Raw genomic sequence first — 24196 nt, 5'->3', positions numbered from 1 at the left:
GTTACGTTCCCCGAGGGGTCTAGTTTCCAAAATGTAATGCCATGTGGTTTTTTTTCTGCTGTCCTGGCACCAAAGGGGCTTCCTAAATGAGGCATGCCCCCAGAGCAAAATTTGCTTCCAAAAAGCCAAAATGTGACTCCTTCTCTTCTGAGACATGTAGTGCGCCAACAGAGCACTTTTTACCCCCATATGGGGTGTTTTCTGAATCGGGAGAAATTGGGCTTCAAATTTTGGGGGGTATTTTCTGCTATTACCCTTTTCAAAAATGTTAAATTTTTGGGAAAACAAGCATTTTAGGTAAAAATTTAAATTTTTTTTTTACATTTGCAAAAGTCATGAAACCCCTGTGGGGTATTAAGGTTCACTTTACCCCTTGTTATGTTCCCCAAGGGGTCTAGTTTCCAAAATGGTATGCCATATGTTTTTTTTTGCTGTCCTGGCACCATAGGGGCTTTCTAAATGCGGCATGCCCCCAAAGCAAAATTTGCTTCCAAAAAGCCAAATGTGACTCCTTCTCTTCTGAGACCTGTAGTGCGCCAGCAGAGCACTTTTTACCCCCATATGGGGTGTTTTCTGAATCGGGAGAAATTGGGCTTCAAATTTTGGGGGGCATCTTCTGCTATTACCCTTTTCAAAAATGTTAAATTTTTGGGAAAACAAGCATTTTAGGTAAAAAATTTTACTTTTTTTTTACATTTGCAAAAGTCATGAAACCCCTGTGGGGTATTAAGGTTCACTTTACCCCTTGTTATGTTCCCCAAGGGGTCTAGTTTCCAAAATGGTATGCCATATGTTTTTTTTTTGCTGTCCTGGCACCATAGGGGCTTCCTAAATGCGGCATGCCCCCAAAGCAAAATTTGCTTCCAAAAAGCCAAATGTGACTCCTTCTCTTCTGAGACCTGTAGTGCGCCAGCAGAGCACTTTTTACCCCCATATGGGGTGTTTTCTGAATCGGGAGAAATTGGGCTTCAAATTTTGGGGGGCATTTTCTGCTATTACCCTTTTCAAAAATGTTAAATTTTTGGGAAAACAAGCATTTTAGGTAAAAATTTAAATTTTTTTTTTACATTTGCAAAAGTCATGAAACCCCTGTGGGGTATTAAGGTTCACTTTACCCCTTGTTATGTTCCCCAAGGGGTCTAGTTTCCAAAATGGTATGCCATGTGTTATTTTTTTGCTGGTTTGACACCCTAGGGGCTTCCTAAAGGTGACATGCCCCCCAAAAACCATTTCAGAAAAATGTTCTCTCCAAAATCCCCTTGTCGCTCCTTCGCTTCTGAGCCCTCTACTGCGCCCGCCGAACAATTAACATAGACATATGAGGTATGTGCTTACTCAAGAGAAATTGGGCTACAAATACAAGTAAAAATTTTCTCCTTTTACCTCTTGCAAAAATTCAAAAATTGGGTCTACAAGAACATGCGAGTTTAAAAAATGAAGATTTTGAATTTTCTCCTTCAGATTGCTGCTATTCCTGTGAAACACCTAAAGGGTTAAAACACTGACTGAATGTCATTTTGAATACTTTGGGGGGTGTAGTTTTTATAATGGGGTCTTTCATGGGGTATTTCTAATATGAAGACCCTTCAAATCCACTTCAAACCTGAACTGGTGTCTGAAAAATAGCGAGTTTGAAAATTTTGTGAAAAATTGGAAAATTGCTGCTGAACTTTGAAGCCGTCTGGTGTCTTCCAAAAGTAAAAACTCATAAATTTTATGATGCAGACATAAAGTAGACATATTGTATATGTGAATAATAAAAAAAAATGGAATATCCATTTTCCTTACAAGCAGAGAGCTTCAAAGTTTGAAAAATGCAAAATTTTCAATTTTTTCATGAAATTTTGGGATTTTTCACCAAGAAAGGATGCAAGTTACCACAAAATTTTACCACTATGTTAAAGTAGAATATGTCACGAAAAAACAATCTCAGAATCAGAATGATAACTAAAAGCATTCCAGAGTTATTAATGTTTAAAGTGACAGTGGTCAGATGTGCAAAAAACGCTCCGGTCCTTAAGGCCAAAATGGGCTTGGTCCTGAAGGGGTTAAAGGGGTATTCCAGGCAAAAACTTTTTTTTATATATCATCTGGCTCCGGAAAGTTTAACAGATTTGTAAATTACTTCTATTAAAAAATCTTAATCCTTCCAATAGTTATTAACTTCTGAAGTTTTCTGTCTACCTGCTCAATGATGATGTCACGTCCCGGGAGCTGTGCATGATGGGAGAATATCCCCATAGGAGCTGGACAGCTCCCGGGACGTGAGTCATCAGAAAGCAGTTAGACAGAAAACAGCAACTCAAATTCAGAAGCTAATAACTATTGGAAGGATTAAGATTTTTTAATGGAAGTAATTTACAAATCTGTTTAACTTTCCGGAGCCAGTTGATATATAAAAAAAAGTTTTGGCCTGGAATACTCCTTTAAAGTGAGAAGAAATGTACAGTACAGACAGGTTTTTTAAGTCGCTCTCTCGAAACAAGTGGAGGATTAACCAACCTGTTTCGATCCTTACCAGCTACCATGTGGTTAGCTTTCTTCAATGTGTGTGAGGAATAACCCCTACATTAGACTGCATTTCAAAGACCTCTGGGTCTGTGCAGTTTCTTTTCAGCCTAGTGAGATCTCCTACAGGTATTGATCGCAGCTGAAACGTCGTCTTCAACCTGTCTACAAGTGGATGCCCTTGACCTGGTCATCGCACCGCTGGCACCCCGCCACCTCCAGTGTGGATGTGCTGCTCTTCTCATCTCTTTCCGGTCATGTACAGAACCCTACTATTTTTTGTGCATATTTGTAATCTATTCTATGGCTGGCTTCCTTAATGAAGTTATCAACATAGAGAATTGGCTTACAGAACAGGAATATGTCTGGAATAAGTCTAGATAGAGCCACTACTAGACTAGAAGAGCAAAGAAAAATGACTCTGAAATTCAAAACTGAAGTGGACTTTGCAAACAAGGAGACACAGTTGCAGGCTACTATTGAACGATTCAATTATCAAGTCAAGGACAGGAAACACACTCAATTTATCCGAGATATTCAGGACTTTAAGGAGAATAAGGTGTATACAGTACTTACAAACCCACCTGCTAAAGACCATGAGACAGAAATATCTTCCTCAGAAGCGGATCATTCAGATTGAGAAAGGTATGACACCGGGGGAGGTAGAGGAGGAAATAATTACAGGAACAGCAGATCACGAGGGGGGGGCGAAGGACATGGTGTAGGCCACACACGAGGGCCCAACAAAATGAAAAACAAGACTTCCCCCCTCTGTCTGATACATAAGTGGTTGACGTATCAACTAGTGTTGAGCGGCATAGGCCATATTCGAATTCGCGAATATTCGCATATTCGTTATATTCTCGTTTTATTTTCGCATATGCGAAAATGCGCGTATGCGAAAATTAACATATGTGAATATTAGTATATACAAAAGTAACATACGCGAAAATTCGCATATGCGAAAGTTTGCATATGCTAATTTTCGCATATGCGAATTTTCGCACGTCAGTCTCACACAGTAGTTTTACAGCCTTCTTTACACCACACAAGCTTGAAGCAGAAAGGGGTGATCACTGTGATGTGTACTGTGAAAAAAAAAAATAATATTCGTAATTACGAATATATAGCGCTATATTCGCGAAATTCGCGAATTCGCGAATAATATTCGAATTGCGAATATTCGTGAGCAACACTAGTATCAACCTGATAATATCACCAGAGAGGAACTAAAGATAGACTATATGTAATTGTAATGGACCATATAGAAAGCCAAAAATTATACCCCACAGACTCAAGAATATACCAAAAATCATATCAAGGCGAAAAAATGATATAAAGGGTGTCGCTAAAACTATAATATTCATTACAACGTATCTAAAAGCCACCAGACAGAAAAGAGTGATTCCCAAAGTAATATAGATGTCACAAACAAATATATAGACCATGTGAGACCTAGTGGTCCAGTGTAATTGGCCACATGGTGTCACATAAAGAGCTACATACTTCTGTACACAGGCAGTGTTGGTTCATTAATCATAAGTACAAAACTGTGTTAGTATTTGTTTTCTTGTTCCCTGTTCTCAACGCGTTTCTATCCAGGTGCCCATGAAGGTGCACGGGGACGTCCTCAGGGGAACATATACAGGGTAGTGCAGCTCCAAGAAATCTTAAAATCATGCATCAAATATTTATGTATTTTCCATTATGCATATAAAATTCAAAATGCTGAATAAATGGCCATCCTCCATGCAGGTAATCCTTAGATATTAACAAGGTTCCTGTGTGGACATGGGGAAGTCCAGCCTGCAGCGCCTATCAGTCGCTTACTTTCTACCTGCAATGGCAGGGAGCCGGGGAAGTAGCCCTGAGCGTGATACAGCTCGTGGTGTTACAGCTCGTGGTATATTCTGAGAGAACTAAGCCAAAATCCAGACTTAATTATAAAACCTTCATACAAAGGGGGGAAACATTGTTTTAATGAATCGGTCCCAATACACTGAAATGTGTTACAAATTGTTGAGAGATAAAGATACTTATGAAGTATTGGAATGTGACCCCACTCCACGGTATCAACAGGAATTAATGAAAATCTTGAAACCCACGTATGAGAAAAAATTGCTTGATACTAATGATCTTGCATTTCTTACACCTAGGACCCCCGTAATCCCCACATTCTATTCCCTCCCTAAAATACATAAAGGTACATCTCCCCTAAAGGGGCACCCTATTGTGGCGGGTATTGGGAGTTTAGGACAGAATGTGGGGATCTACGTGGATCAGGTCCTATGGCAATTTGTGTTATCCCTGCCTTCCTACTTAAGGGACTCAATGGACCTTCTAAATAAGATTGAGACTCAATCTGAATGAGGGTAGAATTTTGGCAAGCATAGATGTGGAGGCTTTGTACTCCTCCATTCCCCATAATGTTGTATTACAGGCTATATCCTATTACTTGTCATTCAGGGGGGCTCTTCTGGAGGAGCACAATAAATGTATCCTTGATCTACTGGACTTTGTGTTAACAAGGAATTACTTTCTTTTCGACCAGTGGGTGTACCACCAACTCAGGGGTACGGCCATGGGGAGCCCCTGCAATAATGCAGCGGATGAAATTAGGAAGTTCTTGATAAGACACTGGGTTGTCCTTAAACTGGATAAAGATCTTGTGGACATTGTAGGTGATAGGCCACTGGTCACCTGTCGCAAAGGGCAGAGCATAGGAGACAAAGTAGTAAGGAGTCATCTAAATCCTGAAAGGAGAATGAACAGGACCTGGTTGAACAGCTATACACAACCCTTGGGCTGCTATAAATGCGGCCATTGCAAGACTTGTGAATACATGGAAAAGTCTAAAAAGGTGACAGATGATACACGATGCTGGAATACCTAAATCAAACAGTTTATAAACTGCAGTTCAAGAGCAGTGATATCCGTAGCTTACTGTCCTTGCCTCCGTTTTTACGTGGGCAAGACCCTGCAAAAATTACGAAAACGTATTCTCGAACATATTGGAGATATCCGGAATAAAAGAAAGACACCCATAGCCAAACACATGTTGGAAAATCATGGAGGAGAAATTTTTAATATCAGATTCAGAGGCATTGAGAGTGTGCAGCGATCACCTAAAGGTGGTGATCTGGATCGAGTGTTACTCCCAGAGGGAGTGTAAATGGATCTACAAACATAAAACGCACACCCCACATGGATTAAATGAGTAGTTAAACTTATCATGCTTTTTGTAGGTCTATGGGATAAGTCCGGGTGGAGCAGTTATTGGATGATGTAGGTAATTAGGGGAGACCCTAGTGGGTCTATCAGCTCGACCTCCAATAGACTATATAGGAGTGGATGGTGTTTACAGGAGGTTCCTGAGAGTGGCCACCCCTTATGGGTGAAGTACATACCTGGCTTCTTAACTGCTTACCGAAAAAACTGTCTACCTATTTAACTTGCTACCAAACTAGCTACCTACATACCTGCCTACCTAACTACCTACCTACATAGCTGGCTACACACATAACTGGCTACCTAGCTACATACTTGCCTGCCTAACTACCTACCTACATACCTGGCTACCTAACTAACTATCTAGCTACATACCTGACAACCTAGCTAACTACCTACATACCTGGCTAGTTACCTACCTACATACCTGACTACCTAACTATCTAGTTAGCTACCTACATGCCCACTTTTACTGGAGAAATGCGGAATCCAACATGTTTGTCCTGCAGATGCCAAGGAGATGAAGTTTGGCTGAAAGAAGTTGACATTTCTATTTGAGCCTTAGGATAGGGGATAAGTTTTTCAGGACTGGACTACTCCTTTAAAAGCAACACCTGAAATACTGAAGGGTTTAACAAAAAGCATTCAGCTCATTCCACCCATTAAAGGGGTACTCCTCTGCTCAGTGTTTGCTCACACCCCCTCCCATAAACATGCATTGAGGGGGCAGGACATGACATAACGAAGGGCTATGACTTCACAAGCTCCCAGAGCCGGCTCCAGTGTTCGAAACAGTTTGTTCCAAACGCTGAGCAGTGGAGTACCCCTTTAAGTTCAAGCAGCCCTGTAGCTTCCAAATAAATGATCCACCATGCCTCCCTCTGCATTAGGTATAGATGTCTATCTCCTTCTCTCAGTGGATAGACTCTTTCTATACCTGCAAATCTTATGCATTGGGTATCGCTGTTGTGGTATTGCTTCAGATGCTCAGTAAAGCGGGTGGCTCCGATCCCCGTTCTCAGTGATCTGATGTGTTCTCGTATCCTTTCAAATAGTCTGCATTTGGTCTTCCCAATGTAAAAAAAATCTACACTGGAAGACCAAACAGGTTTTTTGCTCTGGCTCGGTTTTATTTTCATAATTCTTTAACCTCTTCAGGACATAGGGCGTATGGATACGCCCTGCATCCCGAGTCCTTAAGGACCGAGGGCGTATCCATACGCCCGTGGGAATTCCGGCCCCCAGCGCTAGCCGGTTGGGGACCGGAGCCGGATGCCTGCTGAAATCATTCAGCAGGCATCCCGGCATATCGCCCAGGGGGGTCATTATGCCCCCCCATGTTGGCGATCACCGCAGATCGCTGGACAATTCAGTCCAGCGATCTGCGGCGATTCCGGGTCAATCAGGTCTCCAGTGACCCGATGACCCGGAATTACTGGCTGTTCGGGGCCGTCTCTGATGGCCCCGAACAGCCAGAGCCTGCAGGGGTGAGGTGGCACTGGTGCCACCTCACGATCGCCCTGATTCGTCGGCCGGATTACCGGCCGACCAATCAGGGCGCCTGCTGCGGGTGTCACTCCTGCACCCGCTCCGCCCCTCTTCCGGAGGGCGTGATCGGGTGCGGGACGTGCACCCCGGGTGCTGGGGACCCCGATCCCCGGCGCCCCTGTTGGGATCGGGGCCCCAGGAGCAGCTGCGGCGGCGGAGACGACGAGGGACTGACCTGCAGCGTCTGGATCGTTGGAGGTGAGTGACAGCCTCCTGCTGTTGCTTAGCAACAGCTCCCAGCATGCAAAAAGGGCATGCTGGGAGCTGGAGTTATGCAACAGCAGGAGGCAGACCACCACAACTCCCAGCATTCCCTTATGGGCATGCTGGGACTTATGGTTTTGCAACAGCTGGAGGCACATTCTTTCTATGGAAAAGTGTACCTTCAGCTGTTGTATAACTACAACTCCCAGCTTGCACAAACAGCTAAAGTGCATGCTGGGAGTTGTAGTGGTGCATCTGTTGGTTGCATAACTACAACTCCCAGCATGCCCGTTGGCTGTCGGTGACTGCTGAGAGTTGTAGTTTTGCAACAGCTGAAGGCACACTGGTTGTGAAACTCAGTTTTTTTTTTACCTAACTCAGTGTTTCACGACCGGTGTGCCTCCAGCTGTTGCAAACTACAACTCTCAGCAGTCACCGTACACCATGCACCGTACATGCTGGGAGTTGTAGTTTTGCAACAGCTGGAGGCACACTGGTTGTGAAACACTGAGTTAGGTCACAAACTCAGTGATACATAACCAATGTGCCTACAGTTGTTGCAAAACTGCAACTCTCAGCAGTCACCGACAGCCAACGGGCATGCTGGGAGTTGTAGTTATGCAACAGCTGGATGTCCCCCCCAATGTGAACGTACAGGGTACACTCACATGGGCGGAGGATTACAGTAAGTATCTGGCTGCAAATTTGAGCTGCCGCAAACTTTCTGCTGCAGCTCAAATTGCCAGCGAGAAACTACTGTGAACCCCCGCCCGTGCGACTGTACCCTAAAAACACTACACTACACTACCACAAAAAATAAAATAAAAAGTAAAAAACACTACATATACACATACCCCTACACCGCCCCCCTCCCCTCCCCAATAAAAATGAAAAACGTCTGGTACGCCACTGTTTCCAGAACGGAGCCTCCAGCTGTTGCAAAACAACTCCCAGTATTGTCGGACAGCCGTTGACTGTCCAGGCATGCTGGGAGTTTTGCAACAGCTGGAGGCACCCTGTTTGGGAATCACTGGCGTAGAATACCCCTATGTCCACCCCTATGCAATCCCTAATTTAGGACTCAAATGCGCATGGCGCTCTCACTTTGGAGCCCTGTCGTATTTCAAGGCAACAGTTTAGGGTCACATATGGGGTATCACCGTACTCGGGAGAAATTGTGTTACATATTTTGGGGGGTATTTTCTGCTTTTACCCTTTTTAAAAATGTAAAATTTTTGGGAAAACAAGCATTTTAGGTAAAAAAAAAATTTTTTTTTACATATGCAAAAGTCGTGAAACACCTGTGGGGTATAAAGGTTCACTTAACCCCTTGTTACGTTCCCCGAGGGGTCTAGTTTCCAAAATGGTATGCCATGTGGGTTTTTTTTTTTTGCTGTCCTGGCACCATAGGGGCTTCCTAAATGCGGCATGCCCCCAGAGAAAAATTTGCGTTCAAAAAGCCAAATGTGACTCCTTCTCTTCCGAGACCTGTAGTGCGCCAGCAGAGCACTTCTCACCCCCATATGGGGTGTTTTCTGAATCGGGAGAAATTGGGCTTCAAATTTTTAGGGCTAATTTCTGCTATTACCCTTTTTAAAAATAAAAAAATTTTGGGAAAACAAGCATTTTAGGTAAAAATTTTTTTTTTTTTTTTACATTTGCAAAAGTCATGAAACACCTGTGGGGTATTAAGGTTCACTTTATCCCATGTTACATTCCCCGAGGGGTCTAGTTTCCAAAATGGTATGCCATGTGTTTTTTTTTTTTGCTGTTCTGGCACCATAAGGGCTTCCTAAAGGTAACATGCCCCCCAAAAACCATTTCAGAAAAACGTACTCTCCAAAATCCCCTCGTCGCTCCTTCCCTTCTGAGCCCTCTACTGCGCCCGCCGAACACTTTACATAGACATATGAGGTATGTCCTTACTCGAGAGAAATTGGGCTACAAATACAAGTAAAAATTTTGTCCTTTTACCCCTTGTAAAAATTCAAAAATTGGGTCTACAAGAACATGTGAGTGTAAAAAATGAAGATTGTGAATTTTCTCCTTCACTTTGCTGCTATTCGTGTGAAACACCTAAAGGGTTAAAACGCTGACTGAATGTCATTTTGAATACTTTGGGGGGTGTAGTTTTTATAATTGGGTCATTTATGGGGTATTTCTAATATGAAGACCCTTCAAATCCACTTCAAACCTGAACTGATCCCTGAAAAATACTGAGTTTGAAAATTTTGTGAAAAATCGGAAAATTGCTGCTGACCGTTGAAGCCCTCTGGTGTCTTCCAAAAGTAAAAACACGTCAATTTTATGATTCAAACATAAAGTAGACATATTGTATATGTGATCCAAAAAAAAATGTAAAAATGTAAAATATCCATTTTCCTTACAAGCAGAGAGCTTCAAAGTTAGAAAAATGCAACATTTTCAAATTTTTCATCAAATTTACGGATTTTTCACCAAGAAAGGATGCAAGTATCAACAAAAATTTACCACTATGTTAAAGTAGAATATGTCACGAAAAAACTATCTCGGAATCAGAATGATAACTAAAAGCATTCCAGAGTTATTAATGTTTAAAGTGACAGTGGTCAGATGTGCAAAAAACGCTCCGGTCCTTAAGGCCAAAATGGGCTCCGTCCTGAAGGGGTTAATAGAGCAGCAATTCTCTTATTACGCCTATATGTAATAACTGGTTGTCTAAGAGCTGCGTCTCCTGCTCTAACATATACCAGTCTTTTCTGATAACACGATACACGATTAATGACCCCATTCATCAGTGTGTTTCTGAATGAAAAAATAAACCTTTTATCTTCCTCACTTCTCGTTTTTTGTATAGGAGCTCTCTACGGTTGACCCTTTCACTTTTCCTATAGGCCTCTTCTATGATGCTGTCTGGATAGCCTTTCTCACACAGTCTATTTTGAGGTCCAAAGGTTGGTTTTGACTGACTGTATGGAACACTCTTTTTTATGTGATGTGGGTGGGAGCTATCGAAGTGCAATAAAGCATTGCTGGAGGTGTTTTTTCTGAAGCCAGTTGTGCATAAACCCTGGCTAGTCGCTGAAATTTACACATCCAAGAATTGACACATCCAAGAATTTGTATGTTGATAATATTCCTCCTTGTACACTGGTGTTATTGGTAATATTGGTCTCAGTATACAGAATTTGGTTTGTAACAGTATGATGATAATATGTATGGTGATAATATTCCTCCTTGTACACTTGTATAATTGGTAATATTGGTCTCAGTATGCAGGATTTGGTCAGTAACAGTATGATGGTAATATGTATGGCGATAATATTCCTCCTTGTACACTTGTATAATTGGTAATATTGGTCTCAGTATACAGAATTTGGTCAGTAACAGCATGATGGTAATATATATGGTGATGATATTCATCTTTGTATACTGGTATTATTATTGGTAATATTGGTCTCAGTATACAGAATTTGGTCAGTAACAGCATGATGGTAATATATATGGTAATGATATTCATCTTTGTATACTGGTATTATTGGTAATATTGGTCTCAATATGCAGAATTTGGTCAGTAACAGTATGACGGGGATAGGATTGTGATAGCTGAAACAGTTTCCCTCTGGTAGTAGTGAGTATAGTTATGGAGGAGGCTGTGTGCGATTGGGTGTGAATGAGGGTGTGGTTAGGGGCATGACGGTGTGTGTGGTTAGGGGTGTGGCTTGCGCTGTGGGTTCTAACCCCCGGTCTTTTGGAGGCCTAGCAATGCCCCCAGTTCTTCCTATCACGCTGAAAGTACTGAGTTGACCATAAAGTTAAAATTACATGTTAACTTTATTGTACGGGTCTCTACAATATAAAGATACACATTAATATAGTTTTTGTTTTGTTTTACTGGGAAAAAAAATGAAATAAATAAATTAATTTGTTAATATGTTGCCCTCTTCTGACCCCTATAACTTTTTTATTTTTCCCTCTTTGGATCTGTGTGATGGCTTATTATTTTTACACTGGGATCTACAATTTTTCTTGAATCTGACACTTTCTGTACCAATAGATGAAATAATCAGCTCCATAAAAGAAACAACAAGGGCAAACATATGTGGACATGTCACTTCAAAATAGGGCTACTTGTGAGTTGTGTTTCTAGGGGCTGCAGGGCCTATCTGTTCTTCCTATCTGGTCTGCAAACTGATTTTCCCCAGATATGGCAAAACTATGACTTCCAGCAGCCGTTGGCTGTCTGGGCAAGCTGTAAGTTGTAGTTTTGTAACATCTGGAGGGCCGCAGTTTGCAGACCACTGTACTACGAACATTTTTAAAACCTTTCTTACATACAGCTACAAATAATAATAGGTTGCGTATACTCCTTCTAGGCAGCAGGTGGCAGTATAATCATAAGGATGAGTAGAAGGAGGCTATGGAGAATTTATTTCTACAGACAATCACTGTATAAAATGTAAAGAAATACAAAGCATTGACATATTGTTACGTTATGCGCTCCAGCCGCACACGCTGGCCGTGAGCGCATGGTCCCGTTACCTGCTGCTGCCGGCGGGGTTGGGACTCGCATCACAGGGCGCGCCCGCATGAGAGGCCCCAGGCCGTCACTCACCTAGTGCTTCTCCTGCCCCAGCCTCTGCCTCTCTGCTTTGGCGCATGTGTCCCCGCCCCCTAGGGCACGCGCACGCTAGAGCTTTAAGATTTAAAGGGCCAGTGCGCTCATTAGTGTAATTCACCTGTGGCTCATTGACAAATTCCTCTACCGTCCTCACTTCCCTGCCGGATCTTTGTTGCCTTGTGCCTGAGAGAAAGCATTCCTGAGTATTGTCTTGACGTGTATCTGATCCTTTGCTCTGTGACTTGACCTTGCTCCTCTGCCACCTGCCTACTGACCTCCTGCTACGTCCTGACTATGCTACTTTGCTGCCTGCCTTGACCTTCTGCTATCCTGACTATGAGCTGCCTTATCCCTCCTGTGCCTCGCATCTCCTCAGCCGCCTGTGTGGTCGAGCCGTGCCAGGGCTAGAGACCTGGGTGCCGCCTGCCGCAGCAAGTCTGTCCCGCTTTGCGGGAGCTCTGGTGAAAACCAGTGGCAACTTAGCCTCTGCTCCCTGGTATGGTCTGAGTCCTCTGCCACACAGGTCCGGCGGATCCACATCTACCAGAGTTCCTGTCTTCTGAAACGTGAGTGTTACACATATGCATTCAAGTGTTTCCTGTCAGATGCTGCAAAATTACAACTACTCAATATTTGTTATAAAAAACATAAATTCGTATTGGTGTATGGATGGGAATGATAATTTTAATATAGATGTCCCCTAAATCATTCAGATATTAATTGACAAACTTCAGACAGGCCTGTACATGTACTTTCTTGAGTATGAGGACCTTGCAGGCACTGCAGGATTTCAGTCCCTTACCACATTGTGTGTTACCAATTGTTTTCTAGTGACTGTGTTCCTAGCTGCATTGAGATCATTGACAAGATCCTCCTATGTTGTTCTGAACTGATTCCTCACTGTTCTCATGATCATTGAAACTCCACAAGAAGGAGTGAGAGGGATTGATAGTTGTGCTTCTTCCATTTGCGAATATTTGCACCAAGCAGCTTGTGTAGGTCTACAATCTTTTCCCTGACATCCTGTGACAGTTGTTTGGTCTTGGTCATGGTGGGGAGTTTGGAATCTAAATGATTACTTCTGGGGACAGGTGTCTTTTATACAGGTAACAAGCTGAGATTAGGAGCACTCACTTTAACAGAGAGCTCCTAATCTCATCTGGTTACCTGTATAAAAAACACCTGGGAGCCATAAATCTTGCTGATCGATAGAGTATAAAATAGTTATTTCAGTTTAAAGCAATAAGCTGGATTTTATGTTCTCGTTAAACCTACCGTTAAAATGATAACAGTAAATCATTGTAAATTTGTGGCACTTTTACCTTGATTTTCCTGAAAACACAGCAAAAACCTTCAACTGCCCTTCATGGCAGTGGTATTTCCTAATGGCGGTGGCCTCTTTCAGATAGAAAATGCCCTGGCAACTCTGTTAACTTGTCCGCCAAATTCCCCAGATTTTAAACTGTACCCCTATAATCTGTATAATTGCATATTATGTGTAAAGGACCTTTGATCTGGTCACATGGTTATTGATTACATGATAATGGTTGTCACGTTAAAGTCACATTGTTTTGTTACCCAGAGTGCACCAGGTGACCAGATGACCCGCAGATAGCCTATGGGCTCCTTGCACAGCCCCCCCCCCCCCTTTATAAAGAAGGAAGGAGCTGCAATCTGCCTCTTTGATCATTCATTGCTCTTAGATCCTGAGGTCAAGTCCAGTCCAGACGTCTCAGAGCCAGTGTCCAGCACATCTGGAGACCTCAATCCTAAATTACAGCCACAAGTCAGTAAGTCAAGTCATCTCTGTCTGCTGTCACTATCTTCAGTCAAGTCTATTATAGTCAGCGTGGCTGTCCTAAAGTCTGTCAAAGTCACTGCAAGTACCAGCAAGCTGCGAGGTCACCTGTGTTACTGGTCACCTCTCTGGGATCCTGGCCTAGCTGTAAAGATTGTACCATCTGTCTACCTCAGTAAAGCTACCGTTAACCTTGACCTTGCCTTGGACTCTTATCTGTCCTGCCTAACTAAGACTAGCGGTGCTACCGTTCGGGTGGTTCGCCGTAAAACCACGCCCTGGCATCAGGAATATTTAGGGGTTAACACCATTTTGCCCCTGGGCTACAACATCTGCCAATCCACTTCACATCGCACCCCGTGGCACACCACAGGTGTGTTAAAATGTAAGTGTTGGGGTGCAGCTACAAACAGTCACTTGCGACACCAGTATAGCGTTAACAACCATGCACCAAGGTACAGCAGTTCTCCTGGCCCAAGCGCTGGAAAATAACAACACCAGATGCAGGGTTTCGGAAAACTGCCTTTACTGAGGTTCGGGATAGATGTTGTAATCCTTAACCATGCAGATCCGAGCAGGGTAAATGCAGAGTATCCCTATAAATCCCTTTGCCTTGCTGGAATTTTAAGTACTTTTGACTTGACAAATTCTAATTACTGTGGGGTTTAGACTTTGACATTTAGGCCTTAGAATTGAAATTTGAGACCACTCACACTAACTTGAGACACACTGCAGTGCTTCCCCTGAATTATCTTACCACCAGGCTTGGACTGTAGACTTATGGACCAAGAGTTGCCTGAGGCTGTCTATCTCCAACTATCCTAGACTTCTGGACTGGAATTCTGTGGTAGGGCACTTCTAGATGCATGGTTAGAGGCTTTTGACTTCTCCACAGGACTCCCTCCTTTCCGCATTGCTACCTCAGCTCTCCTGCACTCCTAACTAACCACCTCCTCCCCTCTACACTACTTAAAGCTTAGGCTAGGGGGCATCCCATTGGGCATAATAATGACATGGCTTCTCTGCATCACTACAGCTTAAAGGCACAATAACATTTCATACAGGTAACATAACACTTCCTTTAGACATCATGGCACAGTAAATTAGAGCACAATACAATAAAGCACCCTGAGCAGTGGGGCCCAGCACAGGAACCTGAGGAAGCATTTACAGGACAGGGCCATCTCCTGTACTGGGACACTTCACGTTCTCCTGTTAGAATAGAGCACATGCGTGTGGTTGCTCCATTCATAGCTGCTGGACATAGCGGAGTACTGCATTTGTCTGTCTCTGCGGCTCCCATAGAGCATGAATGGCATGGTAGCGAACATGTGCACTCAGCCGCTCCATTCTAACAGCGACTCTGGTCAATATTCTCTAGATCACAGGGGATCTGTGGAAAGGGAATAACTATGCAAATAGGGAGAACCACTTTAATGTTATATAATATCTGGTAATGGCTATGTCTACTGCCTCAAATATCCAGCCTACCTCCTACTGACAGTATTTGTATTAAACCATGTGTGGGAGTATAATATTTTGGCAGACTACAGATGTCAGGAGAATTCTTCTGTGCTAGTTTAACTGGAATCAGCAGGAATGAGCTGCGTATATCTGTCCATGCTGCTGGTATCGGAGAGACACTAACTTATCCTCACTGGTGATTTGTTATGTCATAGTACAGTATAAGACAGTAGTACAAGTCTACATTCTCTAACTCCCCACACAGCCATTCATCCTGCACACATTGTGCCTGCTAAGACATACGCTGAATATGTTACATTGTTTCTATTCCATTCCAATGACATCACCAATGGGATTCCCATATGTACTGTTACCGCAGTGAAGATTTATTGTAAAACCGTCAGCTGTTGTTATAATCTTCTTGATATTTTACCACTTACAACGAGGCCTGTCTTATAGACATTTCAATAGGAGATGTGTTGCTGTATATTAGTGGCTCTCTAGTTATTTTACTATCTTAGGATGTGATTATCATATATAAGCCCCATGTGCATAACTGTAATAGGCATTTGTGTTCTATAGCATATGACACATATAGACTGATATGTACTCACTACAACACATTCACATGCCTCTACTTTTATATGGAGCCACATACAGTATTTTTTCTCATAAACTCAATATAAAAGACAGGGCTGTGTCTTTCCAAATCATTTCCAATCAGCTAAATTTACTATAGTGACACCAAGCAAGGTGTAGAAACTTTTTAAAGATGATCAAAACAAATAGGAGGCCTCAGTGCTAAAGTTCAAATGTCTCAGCAAAAGATCCAAATATTTATGTCCATGCAAAAATTTAGTTTTTCCTTTAAGAAAATGTAAAAGAAATAGTCAAATTCTCTTTTTACATTGGTATTATAGGGTAATAAAAGCAGGATGATTGGGATATCCATTAGATCTAAATGTTGTAGAATCACCCTATGTGAAACAGTGTACAATCACATCTTCCTCAGCTAGCAGCTCATTCTTCCTACTCAGTGGTGTAACAATCAGGATTGCAGAGGTCACAGATATGAATTGGCCCCCCAAACTCCTCTCCTTATTGGGTTCAGTGATCCCCTGTAGGCAGGGCCGGCGTTAGGGTGGGGCAAACCGGGCAATTGCCTAGGGCCCCCATCCCCCAGGGGGCCCCCTGCCGGCTGCTCAATAGCGGATCAGCAGCCAGCTGCAGCCCGGCCGCGTCCACTTTAAAACAGTGACCAGCGGCGGGCCTGGTCAGTTCTCCTGCTTTTTAAATTTTTTCAGGCTTCCTTACCTGGCTGCGCTCGGCAGGCTCAGGCAAAGCGGCAGGTCTTGTGGGCTGTGTGGATAATATGATGAGTGACGTCTCCTGCCAGCTTCTCTGTGCGGCGCCAGGGACGTCACTTCTCATTCCCTGCAGCGCCGGGTGCTAAAATTTAGCAGTTGGTCCGCGGCTGCAGGAAATGATGAGTGACGTCCCTGACGCCGCACAGAGGAGCCAGCAGAAGACGTCACTCGTCATATTATCCACACAGCCCACAAGGCCTGCCGCATTACCTTAGCCTGCCGAGCGCGGCCAGGTAAGGAAATATGAAAAATAGAAAAAGCAGGGGGAGAGGGGGGACGTAATGTGGGGGAACTATACTGCCAACCTAATGTGTGGGGGAACTATACTGCCAACCTAATGTGGAGGGAACTATACTGCCAACCAAATGTGGGGGAACTATACTGCCAACCTAATGTAAGGGGAACTATACTGCCAACCTAATGTGGGGGAACTATACTGCCAACCTAATGTGGGGGGGAACTATACTGCCAACCTAATGTGGGGGAACTATACTGCCAGCCTAATGTGGGGGAACTATACTGCCAACCTAATGTGGGGGAACTATACTGCCAACCTAATGTGGGGGAACTGTACTGCCTACCTAATGTGGGGGAACTACAACCTAATGTGGGGGAACTATACTGTCAACCTAATGTGGGGGAACTACAACCTAATGTGGGGGGAACTATACTGCCAACCTAATGTGGGGGAACTACAACCTAATTTGGAGGGAACTATATTGCCAAACTAATGTTGGGAAGCTATACTGCCAACCTCATGTGGGGGGAACTATACTGCCAACCTAATGTGGGGGGACTATACAGACAACCTAATGTGGGGGAACTACAACCTAATGTGGGGGAACTATACTGCCTACCTAATGTGGGGGGAACATACTGCCTAACTAATGTGGGGGAACTACAACCTAATGTGGGGGGAACTATATTGCCAACCTAATGTTGGGGAACTACAACCTAATGTGGGAGAACTATACTGCCTACCTAATGTGGGGGAACTACTACCTAATATGGGGGAACTATACTGCCTACCTAATGTGGGGGAACTACTACCTAATGTGGGGGAACTATACTGCCTACCTAATGTGGGGGAACTACAACCTAATGTGGGGGGAACTATACTGGCAACCTAATGTGGGGGAACTATACAGCCAACCTAATGTGGGGGGGCTATACAGCCAACCTTATGTGGGGGAACTATACTGCCAACCTAATGTGGGGAACTATACTGCCAACCTAATGTGGGGGAACTATACAAAAATACAAAATTGTACTATTCTGATCCCTATAACTTTTCTTTTTCTGTATATGGGGATGTATGATGGTCATTTTTTGCACTTTGATTTGTAGTTTTTATCGGTACCATTTCTTTTTTTTTTTTTTTGATGGGACTCTTTAATTGCTTTTTAGATATTTTTTTTATGGTATTTGAAATGACCAAAAATGTGCAAATCTGGTTAGTGCACTATTAAGACTTTTGTGGCCCCTCTTTTGATTTTGACTACGGCCACGCTAAGCCTTAAACCAACCCTGTCTTTAGGCAATGTGATGCTGCAATAAGTGTGACAGTGTGAATGCCGAGGACCCTCACGTTGCTACACTCAGGACAACACCACAGTGCCTACAGGGGAGCAGCATTAATTTTATTTTTAGAGTGACAACCAGGACTTCCCCATCATGACACAGGTGCCCCTTACAGGAAGAAGAGGAACCAATGCCTGGCATGAATGCAGTATGGCAGAGATGAGGCATAGTTATTACTTTTATTAAGGCAAAGGGCACTATCCACTATGCAAAGGTGCACAATGGGGGTTATTTACAGTGCGGGGGCACAAAGGGACATAGTAAGTACTAAGTAGAGCTATATTATCATTTGGGGTACTCTGAGTGAGAAAAAGCTAAGGAGGGTGTTGTAAATGTGAAAAGCCGAAGATGTTTGTCATATAGGTTCTGCAGTGACGTTGTGGATGGGGAAAGTTTTCATGGTTGTCTTGGCTGGATGGAGGAAAGATGATGTCACCTGTGAGTTACTGAATTTCACTGTTATAACAATCACAGGGGGATCCAGGTTATTTAGCAATAACATACGTTCTCTCACACACCCATAAGTGTATATAAATGAGTTTTTATTTGTGTAATATTGCAACAGGAGCTTTGCATAGAAAAGTGTAACAAAATGTCATCACATTTTGGCCACACTAGTAGCTCAGAAGGTCTAAACAATTTGAAGCATTTGCAGTCAAGCCAGATTAATGTAAAGCTTTTAAATACTAGTATAAAATAAAAAACACAAAACATAAACCCATCCAATAGCTAGTTCTTTCAGTGACCCATTGATAAACAGGTTCTTTATGAATAAGTCCTTCTATATTGTCAAATTTTACAATGATACAGACACCCCATTGCACCACTTTTCATATTAAATGGGTTATTGAGGATAGAACATTTTTTTTTTTATCCTGCCAGCTGCCGGTGTGGTTGTCTTCCTGGTTCTTGTGGTCCATCCGTCACACCACAGCTCAGCTACTTGCTGGCCAACGCGATGTTCCGCCTTGGCCAGTGATAGGCTGAACGGCTATGTGACACATTAGGCCTTTGGACCAGGAAGAAGACAGGAGCTGGGACTCAATAAGTCACACTGCTGCCCAGCTTATCATTGGATGCAAGCAGTTGCCACATGGTGTAGAATGGAACTGCATATAGACATCTGTACAGCTAGGACCGAACTTATTGATGACTGTAAAAATTTGCAGCAAGCCCTCCTAGTGGCTGCTACAGACAAACACTATGACAGATACAATTTTGAAAAAATATATCTCTTTACAAATTTTACATCTTTGTTTTTTTCCCCCCTCATTTCCTCTAAATAGCACTTAAATACCCAATAAATGTGTTACCCTTAAAAATATACATCTGCAATAGGATTTTCGATAACAGGATGTAGACAACTTTCCAATTTCCTATGTAAAGTTATTAAATGGTCCGCACTCTCTTTCTAGGTTGTGACCAACAGTAACGTCAATCCACATTGCAGACTATTAAAAAATGCTTAAAGGGGTACTCCGGTGAAAAACTTTAAATCAACTGGTGCCAGAAAGTTAAAACGATTTGTAAATTACTTCTATTAAAAAATCTTAATCCTTCCTGTACTTATTAGCTGCTGAATACTACAGTGGAAATTCTTTTCCGTTTGAAACACAGAGCTGTCTGCTGACATCAGGAGCACAGTGCTCTCTGCTGACATCTCTGTCCATTTTAGGAACTGTCCAGAGTAAAAGGAAATCCCCATAGCAAACATATGCTGTCCTGGACAGTTCCTAAAATGGACAGAGATGTCAGCAGAAAGTTTTTCACCAGAGTACCCCTTTAAGGCTTTATTTAACAGGTCAGAGTCCAGAAAACTTATACAGAGGACAAAGCCATACAATTTATTGATGACAATGCATTTTGGGAACATCCAGCACTTAGTCATCTCTACCATTTAATGTATGACTAGACCTACTCCAAAGGACACATTAAACTGATGCCAATGCATTTTGGGCACATCCAGCCCTTAAAGGGGTACTCTGCCCCCTACACATCTTATCCCCCTATCAAAGTATAGGGGATAAGATGTCTGATTGCGGGGGTCATAAAAATGTCATTGTTGTAAGTATGTGAGAAGTTTTGGGTTTAACAATATAGGGGAAGATTTATCAAAACCTGTGCAGAGGAAAAGTTGACGAGTTGCCCATAGCAACCAATCAGATGGCTTCTTTCATTTGTAAAACGACCTCTAATAAATAAAAGATCTCCAGACCGGCACAGCGGCGTTCTGAACATGGAAGCTTGTAGATTCTCTTTCTGACTCCACAGCCCCTCCATTCATGTTCATAGATATGAATGGAGGGAGCATGCCAGCTGTGGTTGCCCGTCATCTGGCACAGAGTGGAGTTTGCTGCTTGCATTGGATGACTGGGGTGCCACGCCAGAGATCGCAGGGGGTCCCAATGGACAGACCTCCGCGATCAGACATCTTGTCCCCTATCCTTTGGCTAGGGAATAAGGTGTCTAGGGGCAGAGTACCCCTTTAATCATGTCTACTATGTAATAATGTAGACTTGACTAAGGGCTGGACATGCCTGAAACATGTCAAATCAGTTAAAGGGGAACTCCAGGGAACTAAACCTATAGCCCATCCTTTTCCTCTCACCAACTAATTTGTCTAATTTAATTTATTAGCTATAAAGAGCAGTTTCCCCTTTTTCATTTGTCACTTACATGCAGGGAGTGAGTAAAATATGTAGTCTAGCCATCCTCTGTGTTTCTGTCCAAATCTCTGTCTGAAAGCAGCCCCCACCCTCCAGAAAGAAACAGACCATGTGGTTTCTACAATGATAAGTCATGCTCCCTTTAGCTGGGAGGTATGTGCAGCCTCAGCCAATCAGACACTGTATCTCTGCTCACAGAGGAGGAGGTGGGGGCTGCTCTTAGAGAGAGAGCTGCGAGGAGCTGGAAGACACTGAGTACAGAGCTGCAATGGCTGCCTGGAATGTAGAATCATGCTGCAGACGGAGAGAAGGGAAGGGTGGCAAAGAATATCAAGCAGCCAGAGAAGACAAAAAGGGGCCACAAGAGCCATGCATATTAGGCAGGATCATTAACGGGGAACATATCCAGGTAGTGTGGTGGCTTTTCTTCTTCTTTTTTTTTTTTTATATATGCCACCCTGGAGCACCCCTTTAAGTGAGGTGAGTGTCTTCTGTACCAGTTTGCTATAACCACAGCTGTTAAGCCAAGTATTATCTTCTGGAGATGCTGGATTTATTTCTTTGCCCACACAGCTATGGGTTGTCCGCACCTCCATGTGCTCTTCTTCCTGCATTGGTGACCTGCATCTACTACCTGTGTTCAGTCAATCCACATTGCTCTTACACACATATCTTGAGATATCTTGTTCCATATAACATTCAATAAACATATAGTTTAAACCAGCATCTTGCATCCAGCAAGTTTGCAGGGATAAGTAAACTGATTGTGGTTGATTGTGCCATATAGGCAAAAATAAGATGATGAGGGGTCCAAGTTGTCGAGCTGAACACCATTTTCACCACTGACTAACTGCAACATGGTTCCTACCAGTGAGTCTACAATGATTTCAGTGCTGATGGATATAAACTTAGGATGACTGTAGATAGCTTCAGGGGCCACGTGTTGAGTTGATCATGTAAGTCCTGAAACATGTTTATACTGCTAATGTTTCTCTTCAAACATTGTCCTCTTTATTAACAATATGTGGTATTAAAGGGGGGAAAAATGAATAGACATAACAGTGTTCTCTCAAGTTCTGAATTGTCATGTAATGTCCTAGAACTCTGGACCTTTATACTTATGGATTTTCTCTGCTGTGGTATAGATAAGGACTTCTTCTGAAGCAGGTAAATTGCTTGGCACAGACCCTTCTACCACCTGGGCACACTTTGGCTGGAAATGGACAATCCTCTTTACAGCTGTTGGACAGAAATTGAGAATATTAGAACAGTAATACCAGCTCAAGTGTGGTTATATCCTATTTTCCCATTACAGAAAACCCCTTTAAACCACTATCTATATATATATAAAATTCAACGTGTGTATGTGTGTGTGTGTGTGTGTGTGTATGTATGTATGTATGTTCCAGCATCACGTCCAAACGGCTAAAGATATTAACATGAAACTTGGCACACATGTTACTTATATGTCAACAACAAACATAGGATAGGTGATTTAACCCTTACTCACCCCCATTTGCCAGGGGCTGGGTTTATGTTTAAAGTCCCATACAAGTCAATGGGAAATATGTTACTGCATAACTTCCAAACGGCTTGAGATATTTCGATAATACTTAGTCACATGTTACTTATATATCGACTTAAAATATAGGATAGTTAATTTAACCCTTAACTACTCCCATTTGTTTTTTTTTTTTGTTTAAAGTCCCATGCAAATCAATGGGAAATGTATGTACCCACATAACTTCCGTACGGCTGGAGATATTACGGGTCGGGATAGGAGGTCGGTATAGGAGGTCAGGATAGGAGGTCGGGATAGGAGGTCGCGATAGGAGGACTCGATAGGAGGACCGGGATAGGAGGACGGGATAGGAGGACGGGATAGGAGGACGGGATAGGAGGTCCGGATAGGAGGTCGGGATAGGAGGACGGGATAGGAGGACGGGATAGGAGGACAGCATAGGAGGACGGGAAAGGAGGTCGAGATAAGAGGACGGGAAAGGAGGTCAAGATAGGAGGACGGGAAAGGAGGACGGGAAAGGAGGTCGAGATATGAGGACCGGATAGGAGGACAGGATAGGAGGACGTGATAGGAGGATGTGATTGGAGGACGGGATAGGAGGATGGGATAGGAGGACAGGATAGGAGGTCGGGATAGGAGGTCGGGATATGATGACGGGATAGGAGGTCAGGATATGACAACAATATATGAGGACGGGATATGAAGTCAAAAGCTTCCTCCTTTGTTTTTTATCCTCCCCAACAAGGATTAGGAAGGAAAAACCGGGCAACGCCGGGTACTCAGCTAGTAAAATAATAAACTATAAAGTATCCAGGGTCTGCCTCAGTCCCTCTGTTTACTTTCCCTGATTATGATCTCTCCCACTCTCCTGAACCCACTGTAGCCTTAGTGATTGACTGCATAGTATGTGGAATATAATAAGGAGAATCAGGACAGTGTGTCCTCAAAACAAGTATACAGAGGTACATAGTGGACTGGAGCACTGGCGTTGGACCTGGCAAGATGAGAACAATATAGTTTATTATTTTATAGAACTATTTCTTCATAGTTAATGTTGACCCCATTAAGATATTATTCTGGCAGCATAGTGGCTCAGTGGCTAGCACTGTCAACTTGAAGCACTGGGGTTCTAGGTTCAAATGACAACAGGGACAACATCTGCAACACGTTTGTATGTTCTCCCCATGTTTGTGTGGGTTTCCTCCCACAGTCCATAAAAACCCTGAATTTAGACTGTGAGCCCCAATGGGGACAGAAACCAATTCCAGTGAACAGCGCTGCGGAATTATTATTATCCTACTTTGAAGCTATGTATCCAGTATATGTATTTCTTTTTCTGCATGCAGAACAAAGCACACAGCAAATAAACCATATACGTTCAGGAAACAGACCATATAGTCCATGTAGTCTACCATAGCCATCATGCCCCCTCCCATAGACCTAAAAGGAGGGGGTGTGGCGTGAAGTCACGACCACGGCCGCCCGAACCCAGCGTTCTAAACAAAAATGTTCAGAATGCCAGGGAGCCACCTGGAGATTGCAGGGGGCTCCCAGCAGCAGGACCCCCCGCAATCAGACATCTTATCCTCTATCCTTTGGATAAGGGATAAGATGTCCAGGGGTGGAGTACCCCTTTAAAAGAAAGTGAATAAGTGTCTGATCGTGGGGCGTCCGATTGCTCAACTTCTATCCTGAGTATAGGGGATATGT

At 43.1% G+C, this 24196-nt stretch overlaps 1 protein-coding gene across 1 annotated transcript in view; it reads right to left on the bottom strand.

The window, feature by feature from the left end:
• Window positions 1-18842: 18842 nt before the first annotated feature.
• Window positions 18843-24196, bottom strand: part of VEGFD (vascular endothelial growth factor D) — a 69550-nt gene continuing 64196 nt past the window's right edge. The window contains exon 7 of the mRNA XM_056560841.1: window positions 18843-22203. Within this exon, the coding sequence (XP_056416816.1) occupies window positions 22083-22203 (121 nt within the window). The 3' untranslated portion in view covers window positions 18843-22082. The remainder of the gene's footprint in view (window positions 22204-24196) is intronic.

The sequence above is a fragment of the Hyla sarda genome, chromosome 2 (genome assembly GCF_029499605.1).
Source record: "Hyla sarda isolate aHylSar1 chromosome 2, aHylSar1.hap1, whole genome shotgun sequence".
Classification (NCBI taxonomy): domain Eukaryota; kingdom Metazoa; phylum Chordata; class Amphibia; order Anura; family Hylidae; genus Hyla; species Hyla sarda.
The sequence above is the reverse complement of the archived record's forward strand: the minus strand, read 5'-3'. Positions and strand labels throughout refer to the sequence as shown.